Source organism: Ochotona princeps, chromosome 13, assembly GCF_030435755.1.
Source record: "Ochotona princeps isolate mOchPri1 chromosome 13, mOchPri1.hap1, whole genome shotgun sequence".
NCBI lineage: Eukaryota > Metazoa > Chordata > Mammalia > Lagomorpha > Ochotonidae > Ochotona > Ochotona princeps.
Window position 1 is genome coordinate 44,397,235 of NC_080844.1, and position 24,534 is coordinate 44,421,768.

The 24,534-nt window shown below is 38.3% G+C and overlaps 1 protein-coding gene across 1 annotated transcript in view; it reads right to left on the reverse strand.

The window, feature by feature from the left end:
- The window catches only part of HPSE2 (heparanase 2 (inactive)), a 492,703-nt gene that overhangs the window by 133,281 nt on the left and 334,888 nt on the right, over positions 1–24,534 (reverse strand). The window contains exon 7 of the mRNA XM_004579975.2: positions 2,352–2,445. Coding sequence (XP_004580032.1) covers positions 2,352–2,445 — 94 coding nt within the window. The remainder of the gene's footprint in view (positions 1–2,351; positions 2,446–24,534) is intronic.

The window sequence follows — 24,534 nt, forward strand, 5'->3', positions numbered from 1 at the left end:
TCTGTCTTACCTACTTCCACAGTCCTGAAACTAAGATATATTGGAAGAAATAGTATAACATCATTTCATTTATTGAGACTTCAAAAGTATCCCTCTTTCCTAAACGTTATAAGCAATCATAGAAGATGATTATATTAGCAAATGGATCATCATGGCGATATTATGATCCATAAAATCATTTCCTACTAGTCATTCTCCGATCCAACTTATGAAGGACTTGGTAATTTGAAGGGGTCTGTCCTTTAGGTGTTGGTCTAAGAATGAAAATTCTCCCTTCCTGGGGTGCATTACCTATTACCGATTTAATACATTGTGCTTACAATACTGCATTGTGGGCTGTTGTGGTATAGCAGGTAAAGTCATTCCCTGTGGCATTGGCATCCTGTATGGGTGCTGATTCTTACCCCAGCTGTTCTACTTCCCATCCATGTCTCTATTAATGGCTTAGGAAAGTAGTGGAAGATGGCCCAGGTGTTTGGGCCTCTACCAGTCATGTGGGACCTGAAGAAACTCCTAGCTACTGGTTTGGTCTGGACCAGCCTTAGCTGGGGTATAGGCAACCAAGGGGAGTAAACCAACAGCTGGAAGATTTTTTTTCCTCTCCCATTGTCTCTCTCTGTCTCTGTAACATTGAGTTTCAAAATAAATAAATCTTTAAAAAAAGACCCTTTTGTTTTCAATTGGTTGAAATGCTATTGCATTGAGTAGTAAGTTTTCAACTTCTTCAAACTAGGTATTAAAAGTTGCAACTGAGGGTCCGGTACTGTGGCCTAGCGGCTAAGGTCCTCACCTTGAACGCACAGGGATCCCATATGGGCACCGGCTCTAATGCTGGTGGCCCTGCTTCCCATCCAACTCCCTGCTTATGGCCTAAAAAAGCAGTTGAGGAAGGCCCAAAGCCTTGGAATCCTGTACCCGCACAGGAGACCTGGAGGAAGTTCCTGGCTCCTGGCTTTGGACCAACGCAGCACCAGCCATTGTGGTCACTTGGGGAGTGAATCATCGGATACAAGATTTTCCTCTGTTTCTCCTCCTCTGTGTATATATGACTTTGCAATAAAACAAATAAATCTTTTAAAAAATTTAAAACTGAATCCTTGAATGTTCAAACCATGTGTTATTTGATTTTACACCCTAGCTTGTGGCACACTTTATATCGTACTTGTTAAGTGTTTAATAAATATTTTTTGGTGAATGAATGCCAGACAGGAACTGTCAGGAACATTTCAGATCACTTAGTGCCCAATCCTTTCCAAGGACAGAAGAGGGCGTTGGCTAATATGCTTGGCTCCTGGAGGTAGCAGACAGTCTCTCAGTCTCGAAAATCCCAGTGATATGAGTTTCTTTGTAATTTGAGTATTGTTACAAATACAGAAAAAAAGATACCATTTCTAATTTAGTACTCAAAAGTGCTTTTCCATGATTATTTCCAATAGGATTTTCTTTCAGAATTATTTTTATACATGAGCTACTGATTTGTACATTCATTTATTCATTCAGTTCATATTTATTGAGGGATCACCTGTTGCAATTTTTCTGAACAGATTTGTTTATTACACCCAAGAGATATCAAAATCCTCAAAGGGTCCACATTTCCTGGGAAAGAAGCTGACTGTGCAATGAAAAATATGGTATTCTGTAGAGAGGTTCACTGAAATTGTAGACAAAAGATGTCTAGCAATTCAGAATCAGCAAATCTAATGCCTCTCAAAATATGATATTAGGACCATCTGTATTACATAGAATCACTTGGATTATAATTACTAAAACTAGAGATCATTTGGATCCATTCCAATTATATTCAATGAGAACATCAGGAGTGATATTGGAAACTAGACCACGGTGATTTTCACCATATTTGAATAAGAGAAACACTGACTTTGTGGAATTATTTTATATGATAGAGCTTCCTCCTCCTTCTTACAAACTATGACTTCACTTGGTTGATTCTAAGACACTTAGGAACTGCATAAACTTGGCTCAGAATTACTAATTACCCAGGGCCAGAATTTTACAGAACGAGTCTAATTATTGGTCTCCCTATAATGATCTAAATTAAACTCTAATCACAAAATGTCAGCCTATCCTCTCCCTATTGAAGTCACAATTTATAAGTAGGTTATTTTAAAGATAGAAGCTTTTAAACCTTGTCCTGACACACACAGACACTTGAAAATTTGGAAAACAATAAAAAACAATCATCAATTGTGAGAAGTAGCTTTAGTTTAAAGTATTTCACTTCGTTTTTTCCCCACCCTGATTGCCACAGTGCTGAAGTCCAGCTGGAACCTGGGACTTCTTGTGTTATTCTCGAAACTTGCTCCTCTTCTTTCCAGGATACTTTTACTCACTTTCTGAATTTTCCTAATCTGGTCAGAGAGTGTGTCTAACAGGCGAGTTTTCAGGAAGTCCATCACCTTGACCACGCGGCCATCAATATAACAACTGGAATAAAAATAAAGTAAGAATCAGATAAAATCTCAAGCAGAGGACTACAAATGTACCTCTCTAGCCTGAGGTCTTTGTTGCCTGAAGAGCCCAGGTTCCACTTGGGCTCTCATATGACCAATGACTATCTATCAAATAAGCAATGCATACATTTCTTAATTCTTTTTAATATCAACTCCATTTTTGGGATAAAGCCATGAGTTTCTTCAACTTCTGTCAAGTGAAACACTATTAATTGCTATATGGGAACTGATAGAAATTCTACAATATAAATTGGGTAACAGAAACAAGCTTACTTTCTTTCCCTAGGGAAATGAATGTATTACACATTCAAGTCCAGTCTGATCCCTACCTTAAAGTAATAAAGGTATGGGGGAGTTTTGACAACATTCTGATAGGTCTCTGTACCTTTAAGTGAGAAAATACACCAAAGCAAATAAGACAAACTCAATCAGAAACCCAACAACATTCTTTGCAAAATTAGAAAAAACAACCCTAAAATTAATATAGAATCACAAAAGACTCAAAATAGCCAAAGTGATCCTGACACTGAAAAAAAATCATATTGGGATATCACAACACCTGACTTTAAAGCATAAAACAAGATATAGTAATTAAAACAGCATGACACTGCCATAAAAACTGATGGATCTATGGAACAGAATAGACAGTCCAGAAATTAATCCACATGTATAGGTAATTAATTTTTGACAAAAGTTACACATTGAAAAATCACACAATGAAATAGGGATAATCAATTAAATAAATGGTGCTGGCAAAACTAGATGTATATATGTAGATGAATAACATTAAATCCATAACCTTTCATCACATACAATAAGATCTGAAACTATGAATTTGCTGGAAGAAAATATGTGGGAAACACTTCAAGATATTGGTATGGGTTCTTGGATAATATCCTTAAAACACACACAAAAAAAGGAAAACTAAACAAATGGGATTACAAAAATTCCTAAGCTTCTGTAGAGCAAATTAAATGATCAATAAAGTGAAGACAGACATCTAGTAGAATGGAAAAAATATTTGCAAGTTACCTAGTTGACAAAGAAGTAGTAGCCAGCCTTTAGATATCAGTAACTCAAAACTCCCAACAGCAAAAAGAAAACAAACACACACACAATCAATCCAGTTAAGAGAAGGACAGGAGCATGAAGTTACAACTCCATAAGATGAGTGAGCTCCAGAGATCTGCTGTGCAACACGGTGTCTATCGTTAAAAAGACTTCATTATCTTTGGGACCCTGCACCCACATGGGAGACCCATAAGAGGCTCCTGGCTTCAGATTGGCTCAGTTCCAGCCACTGCGGCCGCTTGGGGAGTGAACCATTGGACGAAGATCTTCCTCTCTGTCTTTCCTCTGCATATTCGCCTTTCCAATAAAAAAAAAAAAACAAATCTTTTAAAAAGTACTTCATTATGCACTTAAAAATTTAAGAGACAGTATAATTTTTTTTCTTTAAAAAAGAAAAGAAGGGCCCGGGGGCATGGCCTAGCGGCTAAAGGCCTCGCCTTGAAAGCCCCGGGATCCCATATGGGCGCTGGTTCTAATCCCGGCAGCTCCACTTCCCATCCAGCTCCCTGCTTGTGGCCTGGGAAAGCAGTCGAGGACGGCCCAAAGCTTTGGGACACTGCACCCGCGTGGGAGACCCGGAAGAGGTTCCTGGTTCCCGGCATCGGACTGGCGTGCATCGGCCCGTTGCAGCTCACTTGGGGAGTGAATCATCGGACGGAAGATCTTCCTCTCTGTCTCTCCTCTGTGTATATCTGGCTGTAATAAAATGAATAAATCTTTAAAAAAAAAAAAGAAAAGAAAACAAAACAAATGCCCATAGAATACATTTGGAACACATATTGTTTGGAAATGATAAATAAAGTTGCTAACTTGGTTGTGTTGATGGGGTCATGGATGCTGGTCTATGTCCAAACTTACAAAACTGTGTGTGTTAAACATGTACAATTTTTGGTATATCAATCATATTTCAATGAAGCTGTAAAATAAACATATCAGGGGGGAAAACATGCAGGGAATGGCTCAGCGGCTTAGTGGGTAAAGCTTCACCCTGCAGCTGGGAATCCCATATGAGTGCCAGTTTGAGTCCTAGCTGCTTCATTTCCTACCTAACGCACTTAGAAAGCAGCAGAAAATCTTCCAAGACCTTGGGCCCTGGAATCCACATAGGCGACCTTGAAGAACCTCAAAGCTCCTGACTTCAGACTATTACATCCTCTCTCTCTGTAACTCGGCCTTTTAAGCAAAAAAAAAAAAAAAAAAAAAAAAAATTTAAAGAAATGGGCAGGCCAGGCATGATAGTGTAGCCGCTAAAGTCCTCGCCTTGAGTGTGCTGGGAGCCCATATGGACGCCGGTTCTTATCCCCCTGCTTCTCATCCAGCTCCCTGTTTGTGGCCTGGGAAAGCAGTTGAGTATGGCCCAAAGCCTTGGGATCCTGCATCCACGTGGAGACCCTGTACAAGCTCCTGGCTCTTAGTTTTGGATTGGCTCAGCTCCAGCTATTATGGTCCCTTGGGGAGTAAACCAGTGAACAGAAAATCTTCCTCTCTGTCTCTCCTCCTCTCTGTATATCTGCCTTTCCAATAAAAAGAAATAAATCTTTAAAAAAAAATGGGCGAAGGGCCTCAACAGATAGTTTTCAAAAGAAGAAATACAAATGGTCAAAAATACATGAAAAAGTGTTCAACATCATTTGCCATCAGTGAGGGATGATCTCAGCCCTGGCAGAGTAACTGTTTTCTAAGAGACTGAGAGTAACAAAAGCTGGTGAGGGTGTAGAGGAAGGAGAACTCATGTACTGTTGGTGGAGATGTAAATTAATGCAGCCACTGTAGAAAAGAGTATGGAGATTAATGAATAAACTAGAAACAGATTTGTTTTCTGATCTAGCAATCCCACTACTCAAAGGATATGAGCACGTTGCATCAAAGAGATACCTGCACCACTACATTTATAGGAGCCCTGCTCACAATAACCAAATTATGAAATCAATCAATCAAGGTACCCATCATCAGATGAATGGCTAAAGAAAGTTGGAATATATATACACATATACATGCACACAATACTCAGCTTTTTTAAAAAGACAAATTCTACCATTTGCAGCAAAATACACGGAAACTGAAGGGTGCCACACTGAGTGCAACAATCCAGACAAAGAAAGCTAAGTACTATATGTTTTTCCTTGTATGTGGGAGCTAATATTAAAAGGAAAATAAAAACATCAAAAAACAAAAATAAGAAGAGAAATGCCTCTTTGAATCATTGACACTGCAAATAGTTTTGTCAAACTCTTACTATTTTCATCAAACCAATAGCTAAGAATGATATATTACTAAAGTTTTAATGTTGTGATCGCTTTAAAATTTACTGCATATTAGTTAGATGGCTATCTTTTCATTTCACTATTGTCTATAGTCCTTGTCTATATTCCCACGGAACTAGGACCTCTTCTACTTTTGAACTGTTTATTCAGTTGAGCATTAAGCCTTCTATTATAATGTAAATTAAAAGCTTCCTCTCACAAATGTAAGAATTGGAGAGAGGGAGAGACAAAAAGAGAGAGAAGGGGAATATCATTATATTCTTACAATTGTATTTGTGAACTACATTGAGTCAGTCCTCTTTATTAACAGTAATTAGTGTAGGTCTCTAATGTTCTCAGTCCATGTCCTACCATATCCAGGACAAAATGAATCAATGAATGAATTGACAAATAAATGAACTAAACTAATTATATTTCAAGGGACCCTTTCTGAAGCAGTAAAGATTTGGTACTTGCTGTTCTTGTTTTGGTTTAGTTTTGATCTGATTTTCATTAGGTAGCTTAAATGAAACATCATGTTGCGCTGACATCATGTCATGAACATTTGACCAAAACAGGACAATCAGCTCCTGGGGCCTCCTCTGCAGCATATTTTCCTCTGAAGATGCTGGGACTGGCCCAGGGCAAGTGATCCTTATTTCTGTAAGCTTTTCCTTACTCCACCTTTGCAAAAGTTCTCGATTAATTACATTTCTAAATGCTTCTAATACTTGGGTGACTGTCCCCTCCCTTTGTTGATGGCCAGTGATAGATTACTCAATTTTTAATAACATATTCATTGACAGTACCCATTACAGAATTATGTGAAAATTCTTTTTAATGTTAAGTCTCCCTGCTATCATATGATGACCTGGTTCACTCCCCAAATGTCTGCAATGGCCACAGGTAGGGCTGAAGTCAGGCACTGGAAACTCAATTCTGGTATCTTACCTGGTGGCCGGAAATCAGTGGCCAGAGCCATCACCACCACCTCGGAGAGGCTGTGGATACGAACAGGAAGCTGGAGGCAGGAGCCCACACTGAACCCTGGTATTCAGATATGGGATCTAGGCATCTGTTTTAGCATTAACTTTTAGGATTAATTGAAGAAAAGATAAGACAACAATATTACAGTGGCACAGAATAAATATTAAATTACTTTTAATTCTTTGCTAATTGCTCATATTTCCAGCTCACAAAGATGGGAAAACAAATGATAGGGGATTCATTAGGTATGAGTATAGAGTCTCCAAAAGGTGGAGCTGCTGTTCAGAGAGGAAAAGTTTAATGGTTATTCATGCTAGACAATAAAACAAAATAACTATATGGTATTTTACATTATCCTTGATACAGATGCTAGATTTATATCCAATAAAGACTTACGTGCAATACACAGTACTGGGGATGTTTGTGTCTTCCACTGGAAGGTCTCTACAATCTCTTTTTATTAGTACTTTCACTTTTAGTACCTCTATTTTTAAAGTTTAATTATTTACTTCTGCTTATTTGAGAGGCAGAGTGCGAGGGATAGAAACAGAGTGAGACAGAGGTGGAGGGTGGAGAGAGAGTCTTCCATCCACTAATTTGCTTCCCCAAATGTCCATGACTGCTGGGACTGGGCAGGTTAAAGGCAGGAGCTAGGAACTCTACCTGGGTTTCACATGTGGGTGGCAGGAACTCAGTGCATGAATTATCACCAGCTGTCTGCTTCCTAGGATATACAGGAAGTTGAATCAAAAGCAGAAGCAGCATTCTGATATGGGATTCTAGGCATCCCAAAGGGTGACTTAATCTACTGTGCCACAAAACTCATCCCCCTATATTTGAGATAAATATTGAAATAAAAATTGAGATAAATGACCTATTATATGAAAGATAGCATGCTGGAACAGAACAGTGTTAAAAATAACAAGTGAAAAAATGCTTTATAATAAATAACTTATGGAATTTCAATTTAACAAAAATTTGAGGATATGAGTACTTATTATATTATAGGATATCTAGGTAAATGACAAAAAGTGTTCTGTTTCTTTTATTTAATCAAACACGTCAGTTTTGTCTTTTCTGTTTGTTAGTTCTGTAGTAATTATATCAAACATCAGTGCTTTTAATTTTTGTTGGCAATCCATATAGTTTAGTATTTTTTGACATTAGAGTGCCAGCTGTCATTTTTGGATAGGAACAATTCCCTATGAACGCCGTACTGAGTGTCCCCAGTCCACAGCCCAAAGCTGAAGCTCCCTTGGTTCTTCCCCTCCTTCATTTTGTCCCTTTGCTCAGGAACACAGAGCCTAAAGATAGAAAGCTTTGGTTCAGTCTCAGTTTTGCCATTTACTGTCTGTGTGATATTGGACTTTCTCCCGTCCTGACCATCTCAGCATCTTTTCAATAACCTTAGTCTGAGTCCAATTCACATTTAAAATATGATGGTAACTTTCAGAAAGATTCATTTACAACCTTTAACCCTCATTTATATTGCACTACAGAAATACAAACTTTGGTCACCTAGCATTTAGTATCAGTTTAAGCACACAGCATGAATCTGATAAATATGTAAACTTTTTTTTTGGTACCCTTGGACAATTAGTTTGTTGCACTTAATGTCTATAAATGCAGAGCTTTTAAGAAAACATTCAATGTCTGCAATCTGTTACTATTTGAAAAATACATGCTTGTTCTCTGTTAGTAACTGCCAGTGCTGAAGGGGTCAATATATCATTTAGATTTGGGCATGAGGAAGGTAGAGTGGTCTGCGGTGATTACTTGGTAAGAATAGTTGCTCAAGATGATAAAGATGATGATTTATAACACAGATTGTGTAAAAAAAATTGGGTTGGATTCGGGCTGACTGAGCAGTGATCTGGGGTTAAATCTTGATGCTTTTCGTCTCTCTCACTGGAAAGATAAAGATTATCAGCCATCCATTGGTCTATATAAGAATTCATTTAAAAATGGCCACAAAGGCTCTTAACTCCAAATACATTAAAAAGGAGAAAAGAAAAGAAGGGAGAGAGGAAGGAAATTCATCAATTAAAGGTGCTCTGGCACCTCCCAAACAGACCCTGGCAAAGTCAAGTTTTCTTCCATCTATCTTGAATTTCAGCAACTATTGGGATAACATCACAAGTGACTGAGCTAGTTTAAAGCTGTTAGAAATGCAATAGAGGCTGAAATCAGTGTAGGGACAAACAGTTGATCTCTTTGAATGCCCTGCCATACTTTTTGTGTCTAGGTGAGCAGCTCACATGAGGCTCATGCTATGGCGAAGTGGCAAAGATGGCAGAGTGCACAAAGCAGAACTGCTTGTCATGAGATTGCCAACTCTCTTGTCCTCATTAGTTTTACATTTTATCTTCAGTGGGATATACATTTTATTTAAATGTTTATTTTAAACAGGCTTCCACGCTTTACTATAAAAGAAGCAAATGTTTGTTGCAGAGAGAATGGAACATGAGAACGAGAATCACCAAATCCCAATCTCTACAGCTCATTTTGTTATATACCTTCTAGCTTTTCATAGAAAATGCACATAAAACTTCCCATGATTATTTTAAAAACTATTTCATGTTCTATTAAACTTGTATATAAACCTAAAATTTGGCATAAGCTGAGATAACCAAGTCCACGTTGCAGGGATACTGACAGCAACATTAGAGACTCCATGTCCACGCTTCTTATTCTTGCCTTAATTCCATCTTGGCTATTTAAGTAGTCTCTTCCAGGGACAGGTCTTGCCTCTTTTCTGTCTCTGTCTGCTCGCTTTAACCCCATATCCATGCTACCCACTCCCTCTTTTCTAGGCCCCTAGATTTAGTTCTTTGGGACTGTTCTACAATTAGCCACTTATGCCCATTAGCCTATTAAAATCGTTAATGAGCAGAGTTTGTTGGCTCCAGGGACAGCTGGTTTTGTTTACTTGGCGCTCTACTTTAAAAGGAAAAACCTTTGCCCTTTATTATCTGACCCCTTCTTTTATTTCAGGTAATTGCATTAGTGCTGGCTTCCCAATGCTCAGGAATTTCCGGACCTATTTTGCTGCCTGCTGCTTTCAAGCAAGAGGGGCACAGTCTGTTCAGAATTCTAACACCCAGCCTGCTGAATTTGTAGGGTAAACCCATAAAACTGAGGCTTTCCCCAGTGAAGGAGCAGAAGCTCGGATAATCATTAGAGCAACCCTGTTGACCTATAAAATCCATTCTGACACCTTGAAGCCAAACACTGGAGAAGGCTGATTTGAATCCCTATAAATTATAGCTTTATAAATTGCACTTGCCCCTCCTTCAAAAGCCCTCACCCCAGGTCCCTGCTAAACACACTCCTCAGGACACTTGCCATCAGGGTTTACTTCCAAGGCTTTTCAATAGGTCAACCTTCCTCATCCTGGCTTCTAACAACTTTGCATAGGAAAGTTAAGAACATGGTTGCAAAAAAGATACCAGAGAAGCCAACAGACATTTCTTTGGTTTTAACAAGAGGCTGTGAGTTAGGGCATGGGAGAGAGACTGAGAGAAAGAGAGAGAGAGAGATCTTTAATGGCTCATTCCCCAAATATCTTTAACAGTTGAAGCTGGATGGGATCAAAATCAGGAATTAGGAACTCAGTTTTGGGCTCCCACTTAGGTGGCAGAAACCCAGCAACTTGAGCCATCAATACTGCTGCCAGGTCTGCATTAGCAGGGAGCTGGAGTCAGGAGCCAGAGCAGGGAAATGAACCCTTGTCTTCCATGGACACATGGGCATATTCAGTGGCAAAATTACCTGCTGGGCTCAATGGCCTTTCCTCTAGGTTGTTTTAAAATTTAATTAATTGATTAACTAATTTCAGAGGCAAATAGAGGGACAGATAGACATGGAGAAACAGCTTTGATCTGCTCTCTCACTCCCCAGATGCTCACAATGAATGAGTCAGGACCAGGACACAGACAGGAGCTAGGAAACCAATCCAGGTTTCACATGTGGGTGGCAGCTAGGCACATGAGCTATCATCTGTTTTCTTCCAGGATGCACATTATTAAGGAGCTGGAATTAAGACTGGTGTTGGGACTTCAATTCAAGAACTTAACCAGTATCTTAACTACCACCCTCCTTTTTTTTCTTTAAATTGGTTCATATAAACCTACACCTGAGTCATCCAACAGTTTGAGAATTTGCATTGTTTATATCTAGAAAAATGTTATAAAATGGCATTACAAGTGAGCCTCAGTATTGTAGATAACTCCATGTGCAAATAATGAGCACTCTAAAAAACAATATATGGTTAATGAAAGAAGAGTGCCTGGATAATTTAACCCACAATGAGCTAAAGAGGTGGTTCCATGATTCATATGCTCTGACAAGGGCCCCATTTATTGATCTCTTTCCTAACTTTTCTATCCTTTGAATCCTAAATCTCAAGTCTGTATCATTCTCCTCACCCATGTAAAGCTGTGTGTGGAGAGACAGTGGTGTGTTTGCAGAGACCCAACTATTTGGACATTGACTCCAGCTGTGAGAAGGAAAGGTCTCCAGAAAGCTGGGGGAGGAATGTCTTTTCAGGGTCCTAGGCAGATACATGGTAGTGGTCTCTGAATTTTCATGGAGGCAGCAGGTGATGTCATGAGAATTGTGGCAGGAGTAGATCCATGCGCTTTAGGTCTGAAACTTAACAGTTGTGGGGGACTCTCTGTAAGGAGAAGTCAAATGTACAGAAAGCAAAATGTACAGAATACAATATTTACTTTGAAATATATATGTAGAACGGCAAGAGAAATCACAACAAACTGCCCAAAATTTAGAGAGTCAAGTCCTTTTTTCCCTTAAGAGTTCTTCAGGCAATTTACCAGAAATATTTCCACAGAAATGCTAGTCAATAGTAACCTGCCCCCACCCTCTGACAACCTACAACTCCCAACCCTTACACGAATCAGTGCGAGTGAAGAGCAGAGCTGAATTCATGAACCTCAAGGCAAATTTAACAGCAGGGTATCAATCACAAATGGCAGGGTGTCAGAATCCAACCAGCTAAGTGTAGTTTTTTTTTTAATTCAGTGTTTGTAAACTGGAAGTTGTTTATTCAGTTACTGCATTGTTTCTTTGATTTTTTTCATATAATTTTCATTGTTTGTGACAGAATAGCACAGTTTTACAATAATTAAACCAATGCATTGTTAACTCGGAGAACACAGAAAGGAGAAAGAAGAGAAGAGGAGCTTTATATGTATTAAGTTCCTTCTTATTAGAGAGTTATATAATTGTCACAAACACCCCATTTTGCAGATTAAAAACTATGGCTCACAAAGCAGGAAACCAGAGACCCTGTGAATACCAAGTAATGAATATGGAAACTCTGCCCTCTATTCTGATACTCCAGGTATTCAAGCCAAAGTACTGTGCTTACTTTCTCATGAAATCACATGTAATAGCTTTTCAACTGCTTTTACTTTTGCTTGCTTCAAAAAATCTGCCCTCCTAATAATAACGAGCTAAATTCATGTGAGCTAAGAAAGTGAAAGAATTGCAATACAATGAGAACTAAACTGAAGCAATAGCAAAAGCAAAAACTTGGGGGATGGTAAGAATCCTACTCTTTGCAAAAGTGTCCTTTGAAGTGTTTTGGTAATTGATGTATGAAGAAAAGGGGCCTCCATGAATGAGTTTAATAAATGCTGGGTTAAAATAAACACAATGGTACTTCCTGTTCCAGATTCCTGGTATCATAATTACCTTTGTGTAACAGACAACTAAAAATGAAAGACAAGATGTATCAAATAGCCATTTGTGGGAACTGGACAGCAACCAACTCAAGTGGCAATTCTTGAGATGGGTGGCACACACGGTGAGCATCATGTTTCCTCACCTTGTTCCTCTAGGTGGTGTGGAGATGGTCTACTGACCACCAAATCTTTGTGCCTCCTTTCCATAGTATAGAGCTATTGCTAAGAATCAGCTGTGCAGCCAGAGCCTCTATTTCTCTGCCCCTTTCACGAGAGGTGTGGGGATGGGGAGAATGACAAAGCAATGTGAGCAGTGATGCATCACTTCCATGCTGTCATAGATGGACACAAGATCACTCCTGGACTGAAATTAAGAAACTATGTCTTCTTTATAGTGTCTTCTCCCATTGCCAAATGACCAAATAAGCCTGAAAGGAAACTACAAAACGGTAACTTCCTGCATCCCAGAGGGCCACAAATGAGGCCATTCACTGAGCACATCAGCATTAGACTGTTACATTAGTAGACTTCCTACTTTAGACAAACTAGATCTTTGAGCTGAATAATTAAAGCAGTTTGTATTATACTATCACATGAGTACTTGCTAATAAAGCTGTATTATACAAATCAATCTACAAAGAATCTGCTACATTATTAAAAAAATTAGCCTGGAGAAGGCCCTACATCTGTAGTTTGTATTGATTTGGACTCTGTCAAGAATTGACTAAACAATGACATTCCTTCTAATATCACAAAGAAAACCTGATGAGGATATGCCATCTTTATTCTATCTAGACAAACTGGGCCTGGAATAAAAGTACTGTAATAAAGGTGATTACTAATGACCAAAGAGGTCATGGGGCCTATACTGTTGGACAGGAGTTCAATTATTGAAGGTTATCAGACAGTGACAGTCTTCTATATCTATTCTATACCCAATTCTCTCCATTAGGCTTAATGACACTTCTGTGTTCATTCTGAAAAAGAGCTGAATTTGAAGCAGACTTACTGAAGTATTCTCATTGTCTTATATCTCATTGAGGATAGGAAATCACATTTTCTAGACACATTAGCATGGAGCTGGATGGGAAGTGGAATAGCTGGGATTTGAACTGGTGCTCTCAAAGGGATGTCGCTGATGTATACAGTGACTTAATCTACTATATGCCACAATACCAGCCCCTCTTACATGCTTTTGATTCACAATTCTTAAATAGAATAACTTGGTTCTCTAACAAAAATAGAACTAATTTTAAAACTTCAACATGATAAAACATGATACATAGGAGTATTTTATACATAGGAGTATTTTACCATTAACATAGTAGCTTTGCTATTCAATGAAATCATGCTAGATAGCTCTGTGCACACACATATATTTATTTATTTACATAATTAGGTGGCATATGCAAAATGCTAATAGATATAAACCAGTTTAGAACATGTTATATCATGTATGTTTACTTAACAAAATGGATCAAACCATACTAGTATTTTTTAAAATTTTTTAAATCTTATTTTTATGGGAATGTCAGATAAAAAGAGAGAAGGAGGGACAGTTATGAAGATCTTGCATCTGTTGATTCACTCCCCAAGCAGCTGCAATGGCTGGAGCTAAGCTGATCCAAAGCCAGAAGCCAGGAGCCTCTTCTGGGTCTCCGACATGATTGCAGGGTCCCAAGGCTTTGGGCCGTCCCCGACTGCTTTCCCAGGCCACAGGCAGGGAGCTGGATGGGAAGCAGGGCTGCTGGGACACAACCCGGCACCCATATGGGATCCTCGCACATGTAAAGCGAGGATTTTAGCTGCTAGGCAACAGTGCCAGGCCCCATATTGGTATTTTAATGTAACAGAAAAATAAGTTAAACAAGCAATGGACAAGTATTAGATACTACTTCCTTGTAATATCTTTGGAAAACTTTTAAAAGATAGAGTTGTTAGACTTTTGCTTTAACTAAGTTCAACTTCAGACTTCATGTGCAAACTGCTCATTGTGAAAGGTAGTAGTTTACTCCGATTTCTCTACAACAGTGACAACTACTCTAACTGGTGGTGCAATTTTTACATCAACCCTAAAATTCAAGAAGGAAAGTATTGATTTGTTCATCTGTTCATCTGATTTTCTTGCTTTCTGATGTTTCACATTTCCATCTTTTGTAATTTTCTTTCTTTCCAGAAAACTCACTACAGACATGCTTTTAATTAAGTTTTCAATTAACATATTCACTTAGCTTTGCTTCATCTGAAAAGTCTTGACTTTATGAAGGACATTTTCATTGGATTTGGCAATCTGGACCCATCGTTTTTCCTTTCCATATTTAAAATGGTTGCATCACTGCCTCTGGTCTCTGATTTCTGATGAAAAAGATCCGCTGACACTCGAACAGGTTTTTACTTGCAGGTATTATGCTCTTACAGCTTCCAACATCTTTGTCTTCACCTTTCATGAGTTGGACTCAGTGTGTCTTGATAAAGATTTATGTATCTGTCTGAGGTTTGTTCAGCTTCCTGACTTCGTAGGCTTCTGTTTGCCAAATCTGGGGAGTTTTTAGCCATTACTTCTCCAGAGGAGGGCTGGTTGTGTTATGAAGCAGGCCATGCCGTAGCCCACGACTGCTTGCATCTTCCTCCTGCCAGAGCTGGCTTTTTCCTGTGTTCGTATGAATGAGGTGTCCCCAAAGAGTGTAGGTCCTAGGGACTTTTCACTCTCAATTTAGTCCACCTTTATAATTTGGCAATTCATCAAGATTACCATTTAAGTCTTGCAAACAATTTATGGTTTTCAGTAATTTCTGCTCCCTAAGTAGACTTGAGTGGTGACCGTCACCTTTAGAGTCACCTCTTTTTCCATATGTTCAAGCAGTGGTTTGCCCTGCAACATCAACTGTTCGCCAGATCTAAGAAAAGTCAATGATTTTCAGCATATTCACCTTTGGGGGGGGGCAGGGGAAGCTAAGACTAACAGCTTCAAAACATTGTATGTCTGAGCTGACACCAGAAATCTATTACAGTATTCTTATCATGGATAGCAACACTAACCTCTGCCAACACTAGCATTAAAGGTTGTAGTATTAAAGTAACCTTTATCTTCTCTTGGTGTTGCTAATGAGTGCTCTAATTTATATGATCAGTTAATAAGGTCTGCCATATTTCTGTGTAAGGAATTTATATATGACACTGTGTGTCATTTTGAAAAGTTTTATTGATTTGAAAGTCAGAGCTACAGAAAAGAATTGCCCTTTTCATCTGCAGCCTTGCTCTCCCAGTAGTCACAATGGACAGAGCTGAGCCGGGCTAAAGTCAGCAGTCAGAAGCTTCATCCAGGTTACCCACAGTGGTGGGAGGGGCCCAAGCACTTTGGCCATCTTCCACTGGTTTTCTTGGGCCATCGGTAGGGAACTGGATAAGAAATGGGGAAGCTGAGACAAGAACTGACCCCCAAAGGGCATGCTGGCACCACAGGCAGTGGCTTTACCTGTTATGCCACAGTGTCAGCCACTGCATACATATTATTTTGATGAAAATCTCTAGGGCTATTTTTGGATTTAAAAAAGCTCTTCTCTTTGACACAATAGAATGACAACATAGGATATCCCTTTTAGCTATATGAGGAGCCTATATCTCAGGCAGAAGTGAAATTATAATTGTGTGGGATGATATCCAGTAAAAGTTGCACAAACTGAAAATAAACAAGTGAAAAAAGCAAAGCCTACTGACTTGCCTAAAGGTTTTGCAAAGTTTGCTGTTTGAGGGGGTGGATTTTTGATGCAGTAGTTAAGACAGCACCGGGAATGCACAGACCACGTAGCCTAGCTCTGCTTCCTTTTTCAGCTCACATACACCATGGGAGGCATCAAGCACTCAGGTCTCTGTTATCTTCCTGGGACACACAGACTGTTCTATGCTTCTGGATTTGTCTGGCCTAGCTGCAGCTGTTGTGGGTATCTGGTAAAGAAAACTGCAGATGGAAGATCTCTCTGTTTATTTGTTGTAGATGAAGCAGAGAAGCCAGGAATCTCAACACGCATTCCTGCAGCACAAGTTGCGACTTAAACCACAGGACCTTATGATCAGTTATTCTCTACAGTGAAATTCAAAGATTCTTAGTTGGTTTCCTGGCTTAGTTTCCTCCAATATTCATTAGTTTTGACTTTATGATATATCTGGGGAAGACGAGTAAGTTCTATTCTCTTTTAGAGTTTAAAATATTTTCTTGCTAGACCAAAATTTTTATTTGCTACAGTTTGAGATAGCATCATGAAGACATATATCTTCCTGTAAATGGATTTCTCCTTCTTGGAATTTTTAGACATTTTGATGTTTTCCTGGGACTAGAATTAACCATATTAAATGGCAGCAAGTAAGGTTAAATGATTAATATAATCAGAGCTATTTGGTATTTCCAGAACATTTCCCAAAGATCACAGAGGACTTCAGAGATAAACAAACAAACAAACAAACAAAAACTTAAAAAAAATCCTTTGAATCAGAACAGGACAAGCTTTGCTTTTGTTTTCCCTTTTTTCGCAATGAAGAAAATCTAGGTATTTCCAGGCCCCAATTTGGTTGGGGTGTGTGAGATGGGTAGTCAGATGGTAAAGGCAATCTTGGCATCATGAGGTAAGTAACGGTTCCTAGAGTGGGATGAGGACCCTTAGATTTATCTCAGGGCCCATAGGCTTGTTTCTCTAAAGAGCCAGCAGGTAAGTGCTATGGTGTGGTTACAGCTGAGTGGGTATCCTAAACGTTCACATGCTGACAGTCTGGTTCTCAATATGGCAGTGCAGAGGTGGTAGAAACCTTTATTCTGAAAGCCAGAATAACAGACAGACAGACAGGTATACACACACACACACACACACACACACACACACACAAAGACAGGTCTTCCATCTGCTGAGCCCCATGCTTTTTGGACACTCCAGTCACCAGAATCATGAGGCAAAAAACCTCATAAAGCACCCAGCCGCAGAAACGTTGAGTACAGCCTCGGGAGCCTATGTTGCCTGCTTCAACTACTCAACTCTGCTACTGTAATATCAAAGCAGGCACAGACAAGTTATAACATGAACAAGCACAGCTGTGTTACTAAAAAAGAAAAAACCTTCATCTGTGCACACAAAAATGTAAATTTTATATAATTCCCACATTACAGAGTATAATTCTTTACATTTTTTTCAGTCATTTACAAAAGTAAAAGGTATGTAGTTAGGGTCATTGACTATACAAAATGCAATGGGTTGGATGTGGCAAAAATTTTCACTAAATTTGTGAATCAAAATGTCATTTTCAGTGATTGAAATAAAATCCAAAAAACTCAGGTTTTTCATGTAGGGTTAGTGAGAACATTTGTTTTCTTTTAAAGTTTTATCGTTTTACTTTTCATTTAAGGCCTATGATCTCTCCTGAATTACTTTATTTTTATATATCAAGTGGAGAATGAATCCAATACAAATTCTTGAAGTAGTTAAATAAAATATGATATTACTTTTATTTCTATACAAAAAATAATTATTTGGGCCTGGAGCAATAGCCTGGCGGCTAAAATCCTCACGTTGCCCACCCAGGACCTGATATGGGTGTCGGTTCATATCTCAACTCTCCACTTCCCATCCAGCTCCCTGCTTGTGGCCTGGGAAAGCAGTTGAGGATGGTTCAGGGCCTTGGGACCCTGCACCTGCGTGGGAGACCCAGAGGAAGTTATTGGCTCCTGGCTCCTGGCTTCAGACTGGCTTAGCCTTGGCTGTTTCGGTCACATGGGGAGTGAACCAGCAGATGGAAGCTCTTTCTCTCCATCTCTTCTTCTTTGTAAATCTTCTTTTCCAATAAAAATAAACAAATCTTTAAAATATATATTATTTTATTTATTTGAAAGGGTGGGGGCAGAGTAAGGAAGAAAAGAAGGTACTCACACTTGCTAATTCATTGTCCAAATGCCCATAGCAAACAAGGCTGGGCCAGGCCAAAGAGAAGAGCTAGAAATTCAACATGGGTCTCACATGTAGGTGGCAGGAAACCAACTACTTCTGCTATCACTTGGTGCTCCCCAAGGTGCACACAGTCAGAAAATAGAAGCTGGAATAGAACATGGGCTGAAATTCAGGAAATGCACTACAAGAAGCAGATATTCCAAGTGGAGTCTTCACTGCCATGCCTAATGTTTACCCCATGGTTTTTATTTCAAAACAGTGATTATATTAGTTATGCTTGACTTACCAATACAAATTATGGTAACTAGAAGATAATGAACTCACACTTTTAAATGGCCAAATTTTGCTTTTAGCCATTTAACTAATTTATCTAGATGTGGTTTTCTTTTCATGTCCTTTGATTAAAAATTGCTGGGGTTGTTTTCCTCTAAAAGTTATTTTTAAATTGGAATAAAAGCCACATAATTTAAAAAATGACTATTTGAGGGCTGGCATTTTGGCATAGTGAGTTAAGCTGCTGAATGCAATGCCCAGCATTCTATATGGCCAGTGGCTGAAGTCCCAGATGCTCCACTTCAACCCACCTCCATGCTGTTGCTTGTGGGAAAGCAGCAGATGGCCCAAATCCTTGGGCCCCTAAACTCACGTGGGAGACATGGATGAAGCTTCTGGCTCATGACTTCTGACTGGCCCAGACTCTCCCTCTGTCTCATCCTCTCTCTGAAACTCTGTCTTTCAATAAATAAATAAACAAATCTTTAAAACAACATTTTAAAGTATAAAATTCAGTAGAATTTAGTGGTTGCACACCCAGCATCATTATCTAGTTCTAAAACTTTTTTTCTTCATACTTACTGAGCAATCATTTTTCACCCCTTTTAGACCTGGAAACCATCCTCATTTTGTTTAATTGTTTCTACAAAATCCCTATTTGTGGTATTTCACATGAACAGAAGTATGTAATATGTGGCCCTTCATCACTGACTTTCTTTTCTAAGCAAATAATTTTTATTATTTACTTATTAAACTTTTTAATATAATTCATACATAATCCTAAGAATATAATGCTAATTCCTTGCTGCTCTTTTTCTTCATTTAAAAAAAAAACTCTTTTGAAACATTTTAAATTTACTTTATAGTGAAAGGTTAACACTTAGCTTGCTGAACTTCACTTTATTACACCACGCACCAGTGCTTCATTTCTTTTACAGTAGAATACTGTCCCACTGTATTATACACAGCCTATTTTATTGATCCAGTCATTTGTTGATAGACAATTGGGTTGCTTCCACCTTTTGTCTGTTGTGAATAATGAATCTTCAAGTACATGTATTTGTTTGACAATCTGTTTCCAGTTCTTTGAGGAACAGAATTGCTGGGTCATTTGTCAGTTCTTTTCACATAGTAATATATTATGTGGCAGAATGATAAATTTACAGGTAACAACAATACAAAACATGTGGAATAAAAAAGGCATACTTCAGAATACAATACAGTGATTATGACTCCTTATTGATGTAATTTTATATTACTTATAACTAATTTATTTTCATTTTAAATCACATAAGTAATGATATAGTTTGTAGATGCTCAAATATGCATTTTAAAAATAAAAATGGGAGCTGGAAGGTGACAATGAAAAGTATGTAAGTACTTACCCTTGGGAAAGCAACAGGACAAGGTAGGAAGATGAGTGCACTTCAATCTGCATCTATAATGCTTTGTTTTATATAAAATAACATAAACTATTATATAAATAATTAATCAGTTGTGAATGGTAAGATGCCTGGGTGTTTTTCATATAATTATTCTGCTGCCATTTTTAACTTACAACAAAGACAGTAAAGCTGTCTTGTGGGTGAAGAGCCCCTTCAAGCCCCAGAGTCAATAAAGAGGCCTCTCTGAACAAGCTTCATACAGAAAAATAAGATCTGGGTCAAAGTGAAATTCAAATTATACAGGATAAAGGGTCCACTTGTAGAAGTAGAGATAAGAGCTGACAACAGAACCTGAGTGTCAGTAAGTTTGTGACTAAATTCACTAAGTACCTTTGAAGCATTCATGGGCTCAGAATGCACAGTTAGAATCCTTGTCCAATTCAAGTTTGGTTTCAGCATCATAAAAATTAAACTGTTTTGTCTGCTACTGATTTTATTTTTAGCTACAGGTTGGTTATGTTTTGATTATATGAGTGAAGAAAGGAAGTGCTGCTGGTGGGACAGATAAAACTGAATGTGTGTTTGGTATATTCTTGCAATGGGGGAATCTCAACTGAACTTGAACTGTGGTTATGCAACAAGGTGGAGGAATACACCATGGTGGGAGGGTTTGGGGAGGGGAGGGGAGAATCCAAGTACCTATGAAACTGTGTCACATAATACAATGTAATTAATGAATTAAAAATAATAAATTAAAAAAAAAACTGAATGTGCTAATGAGGAAGAGGGATTCGTTCTGCTGAAATAGTTCTGACTACAAACTGATTTCCTAATTTTGACGACGGTACCAGTGCAGGGTTGTACAGATGCCCAGGATTTCGTCTGTTTATTTTTTTTTTCCCTGATGTATTGGGGAATTTTTTTTTTTTTTTTTTTTTGCTTTAGAACTAGAAGAGACTGTATGATTCTGAGGGCATTCTCACAGATAAGGAAAAGGCACATTTTAAAATGTACCTGCAGTACACCAGATCTTTCTTTGGCCACAGAGAAGTCCTAGGGAAAGGGCTGCCAAGGGATTCCATTGGAACTGGGGAGTTACTTCTTGGCATCAGCTGCATTGTGCACATCAGTTACCTGTAAGGTGTCTTAAACACTTAGAATGAAGTTCCAAGTTCTGGAGCTTGAGGAAGAAATGGGTACCATCTTCTTCCTCTATGTGAAATGGAAGAGCAGTCACAATTCCTGACAGTGCTACTGTATGGTCATCATCGACTGTCCCTTGGGCAACGTTCTCTCCACAATGAATTATTCTCCTCCATCTATGTGGAATTCATTGTGTTTGCCACATACTTTTTCATTTATACTCTCATTGAACTCGAAAATCTACGTAAGTCAAGCTCTATTACCCTAGTAGTCTGGAAGAGAATGTTGAAATATCAGAAGCAGCAGGCTGAATTGGCACCAGAAGCCAGGGCTCATCTCTGGACACCCACCTTGAATCCCAGCTGCTAGTCATTGCTTGGCCACTCCTTAACCCAACACAGCTTTCTGCTTTTAGGCAGTGTGAACCTATCTGGCTCCAAATAAACTACATTTGTGCTCTCTGGGAATCACAAGCCTGCATTGTGCACCAAGCAGTAGGGGCTGCTGATGAAGGGAGTGGGTACTGATTATCTTCTTCAAAGGATACATACAGAAAGTATTGGGGGTAGCATGATAGAAATAATGAAATCTCAGAGGATATTGGTTTAGGAGAGCAAAATACAGTCTAGAAATTTCCAAATCTCTGTTGCATCACTGTTGCTTAAGAATTGGTTTTTACATAGGGTTGAGGAGGAAGGGGGAAGATGAAAGAGGAAATCCCTGAGCCTATGGAACTGTCTCATGAAAAATGAAAATAAAAAAGAATTGGTTTAATATACCTAATTTCAGTTCTTGGATATCCAACAGATTCATAAAGTCCTGAAAAATCAAAAGGACCAAAGAATTTACAGTAAAAAAAAAGTGTCCTTCCTGGTGATCTCATTTCCCTCCTTGTAGGCAAGAAATGTTGTTTCTTGTATGTCAGTGTTGTTTAGTTCATGAAAATAGAGTATCCATTCTCTTCTTGCACATTTTTATACAAACATTAGCATTCTATTCACATTGCTTTTGACTCTGCATTTTTTATCTAAATACTGTATCTGAAGACCATTTCGTGTTCGTGTACTAAATGCTTCTCCTTTCAATCTGCATTAGTATTCCATTACATGTTATATGATGATCTTTATCTAGCCAATTTCCTATCAGTAAATTACGGTGGATTTTTCAGTGTTTTGCTACTACAAACAAACCACAGTAAATAACTTTATGCAATGACTAACACAATCAAGTGTTAGTCTAAGCTCTTTAGCTATGCAGCCTTATACCTTGGACCTATCTGTTAGGAAGTGTAAGGAATTTTAAGGACTATTTAATATAGCATGTTTCTAAGGCATGTACATTAAGATCTCACCCTAATGGATGATTTTCTGGAAACTAACAGTATACATTAGACTGAGAAGTCCACAGTTGACAAACATGAATTAATCAAGAGCTTCACAAATTCATTTTAAATAGATTCATTTTTTCCAAGGGTTAATTAATATTGTTGAATTAATATTTGTTAGTATGCTCTTTGAGAAAAGATAAGTGTAGTCTGCTCCAACTTCTCTTATAGCTAAGAACTCACTGAGGTTTTAGATTTTCAGCATTTCACAAATGGTTGGACAGTAGTGAGTAAAATAGTGTTTGACTTGCTTTAAACAGTCAGGCATCTGTCTAGGACAATAAAAAAAAAGCTGCAAAATAAATTTATAAAATTTGAAGAACGATAAAGAAAAAAAAATGTTGAGACTAGCCTAGAACCATGGGCTTTTTAAAGTAGATGAAGGCTATTTAATATTTATAGAGAGGGGCCAGCACAACAAAGGAAGGGATGAAAGTCACTTTGGGAAGAACAGCACTGGGATGAACTGCGCAAGTAGAAGCGGCAGCATTGGCTCAGTTGGAGGACAGCACGAGAATTGTGAAGGAAGAAGAGTGGAGAGAAATAAAACTGGACAGCAAATGACATTTAGATTAGGAAGAATCTAATCCTACCAGCTAAAATGGAAAGTAAATTTTAGAACATATTTTCTATGATGGCATGTCTTATGTCAGCCTTGTTTCCCAGTGTACTTTGGGGGTCTATTGCATGCCTGGTACATGGCAGGTGTAAAACAGATTGCTACTGAAAGGATCATTATTTTTTAACCCAGAGAATGTTATAATCAGATGTGGAAGGAGAACTGGCGGCAGGGATGAGAAGAAATAAAGAAGTGAGCTTGACCACACAAAGAGATCAGTCAGTTTAGGTTGAGGTCAATAGGCCAGGCATACTTATTTTTAGTACAGTCAACAATTATTTTGTTGAACAGAATGAAAACAATTAACTGCCAATAACTTTCATATATTTTTAAAATATTACTATGTAGCAGTGTTCAATAAAAACAAGTGTATTTGAATTTAATCTCTTGTTTGCTGTGAATAAGAGAGAGAGAAAATACTTCTCGGCTTTCCATCTATTGGCTTAAACCCCAATTGCTTGCAACAGTTAAGGCTGGGCCAGACTGAGGACAGGAAGTCCATCCAGGTCTCCCATGTGGGTGGCAGAAACAAAGTACTTGAGCCATCATCTTCCGCTTCCTGGCACTTTAGCAGGAAGCTGGATGGAAAGTACAGAGACGAGATTCAAACTGGCATTCGGATATGGATTATTGGCATCTCAAGCAGCAGCTTAACTTGTTCCCATATGTTCCCTCTGATGTGAATTCTTTATTCTGAGTGACCTGCAGTGGGTACATCTCTATCTAATTTGAGGACTCTGATAAATAATTTACCTCAAATCTGATGCCTCTGAATGTGTATACTAAAGAAGTCCTCGTCTTAGAGAAACTGCTTACATTCAATGGGATAAGCTTATTTTAGTATTCCCAGTTTTCAACTCCTTTAAACTACCTTCCTAGTGAATATTAAGAAAAAGAAAATATGTCTTAGCAAAAGCATGGCAAATTGTCATAATTTTCAATATTTTAAATATACCATACAACTTTTTAGCTATTGTGTTTTCCCTGGTATCTTCATTTCCTTATCTTCTTTCATTCCTATTCCCCTGATCCTTCAGTTTGCCTTATTTACTTACATTTGATGTAAACAAAATACATTTTTTTGTAAAGTGATTCATCCTGCCATCACCAAATTTATTATGCAGCGAACCAAGCTTGTTTCTAGCCTACTTACTGATGTTTAATTCACCTCTTTGGTTAGAATAAGAAAAAGTAGCACTAGTCATCACAGTGACACTTGACAATTATTTTTCTTATTTAGAACTAGGATGAACTCTTTAGATGATTCAACATAAATAATTAATTTTAAAAACTAGAAAAACTTCAGAGAAAGACTTGACCATA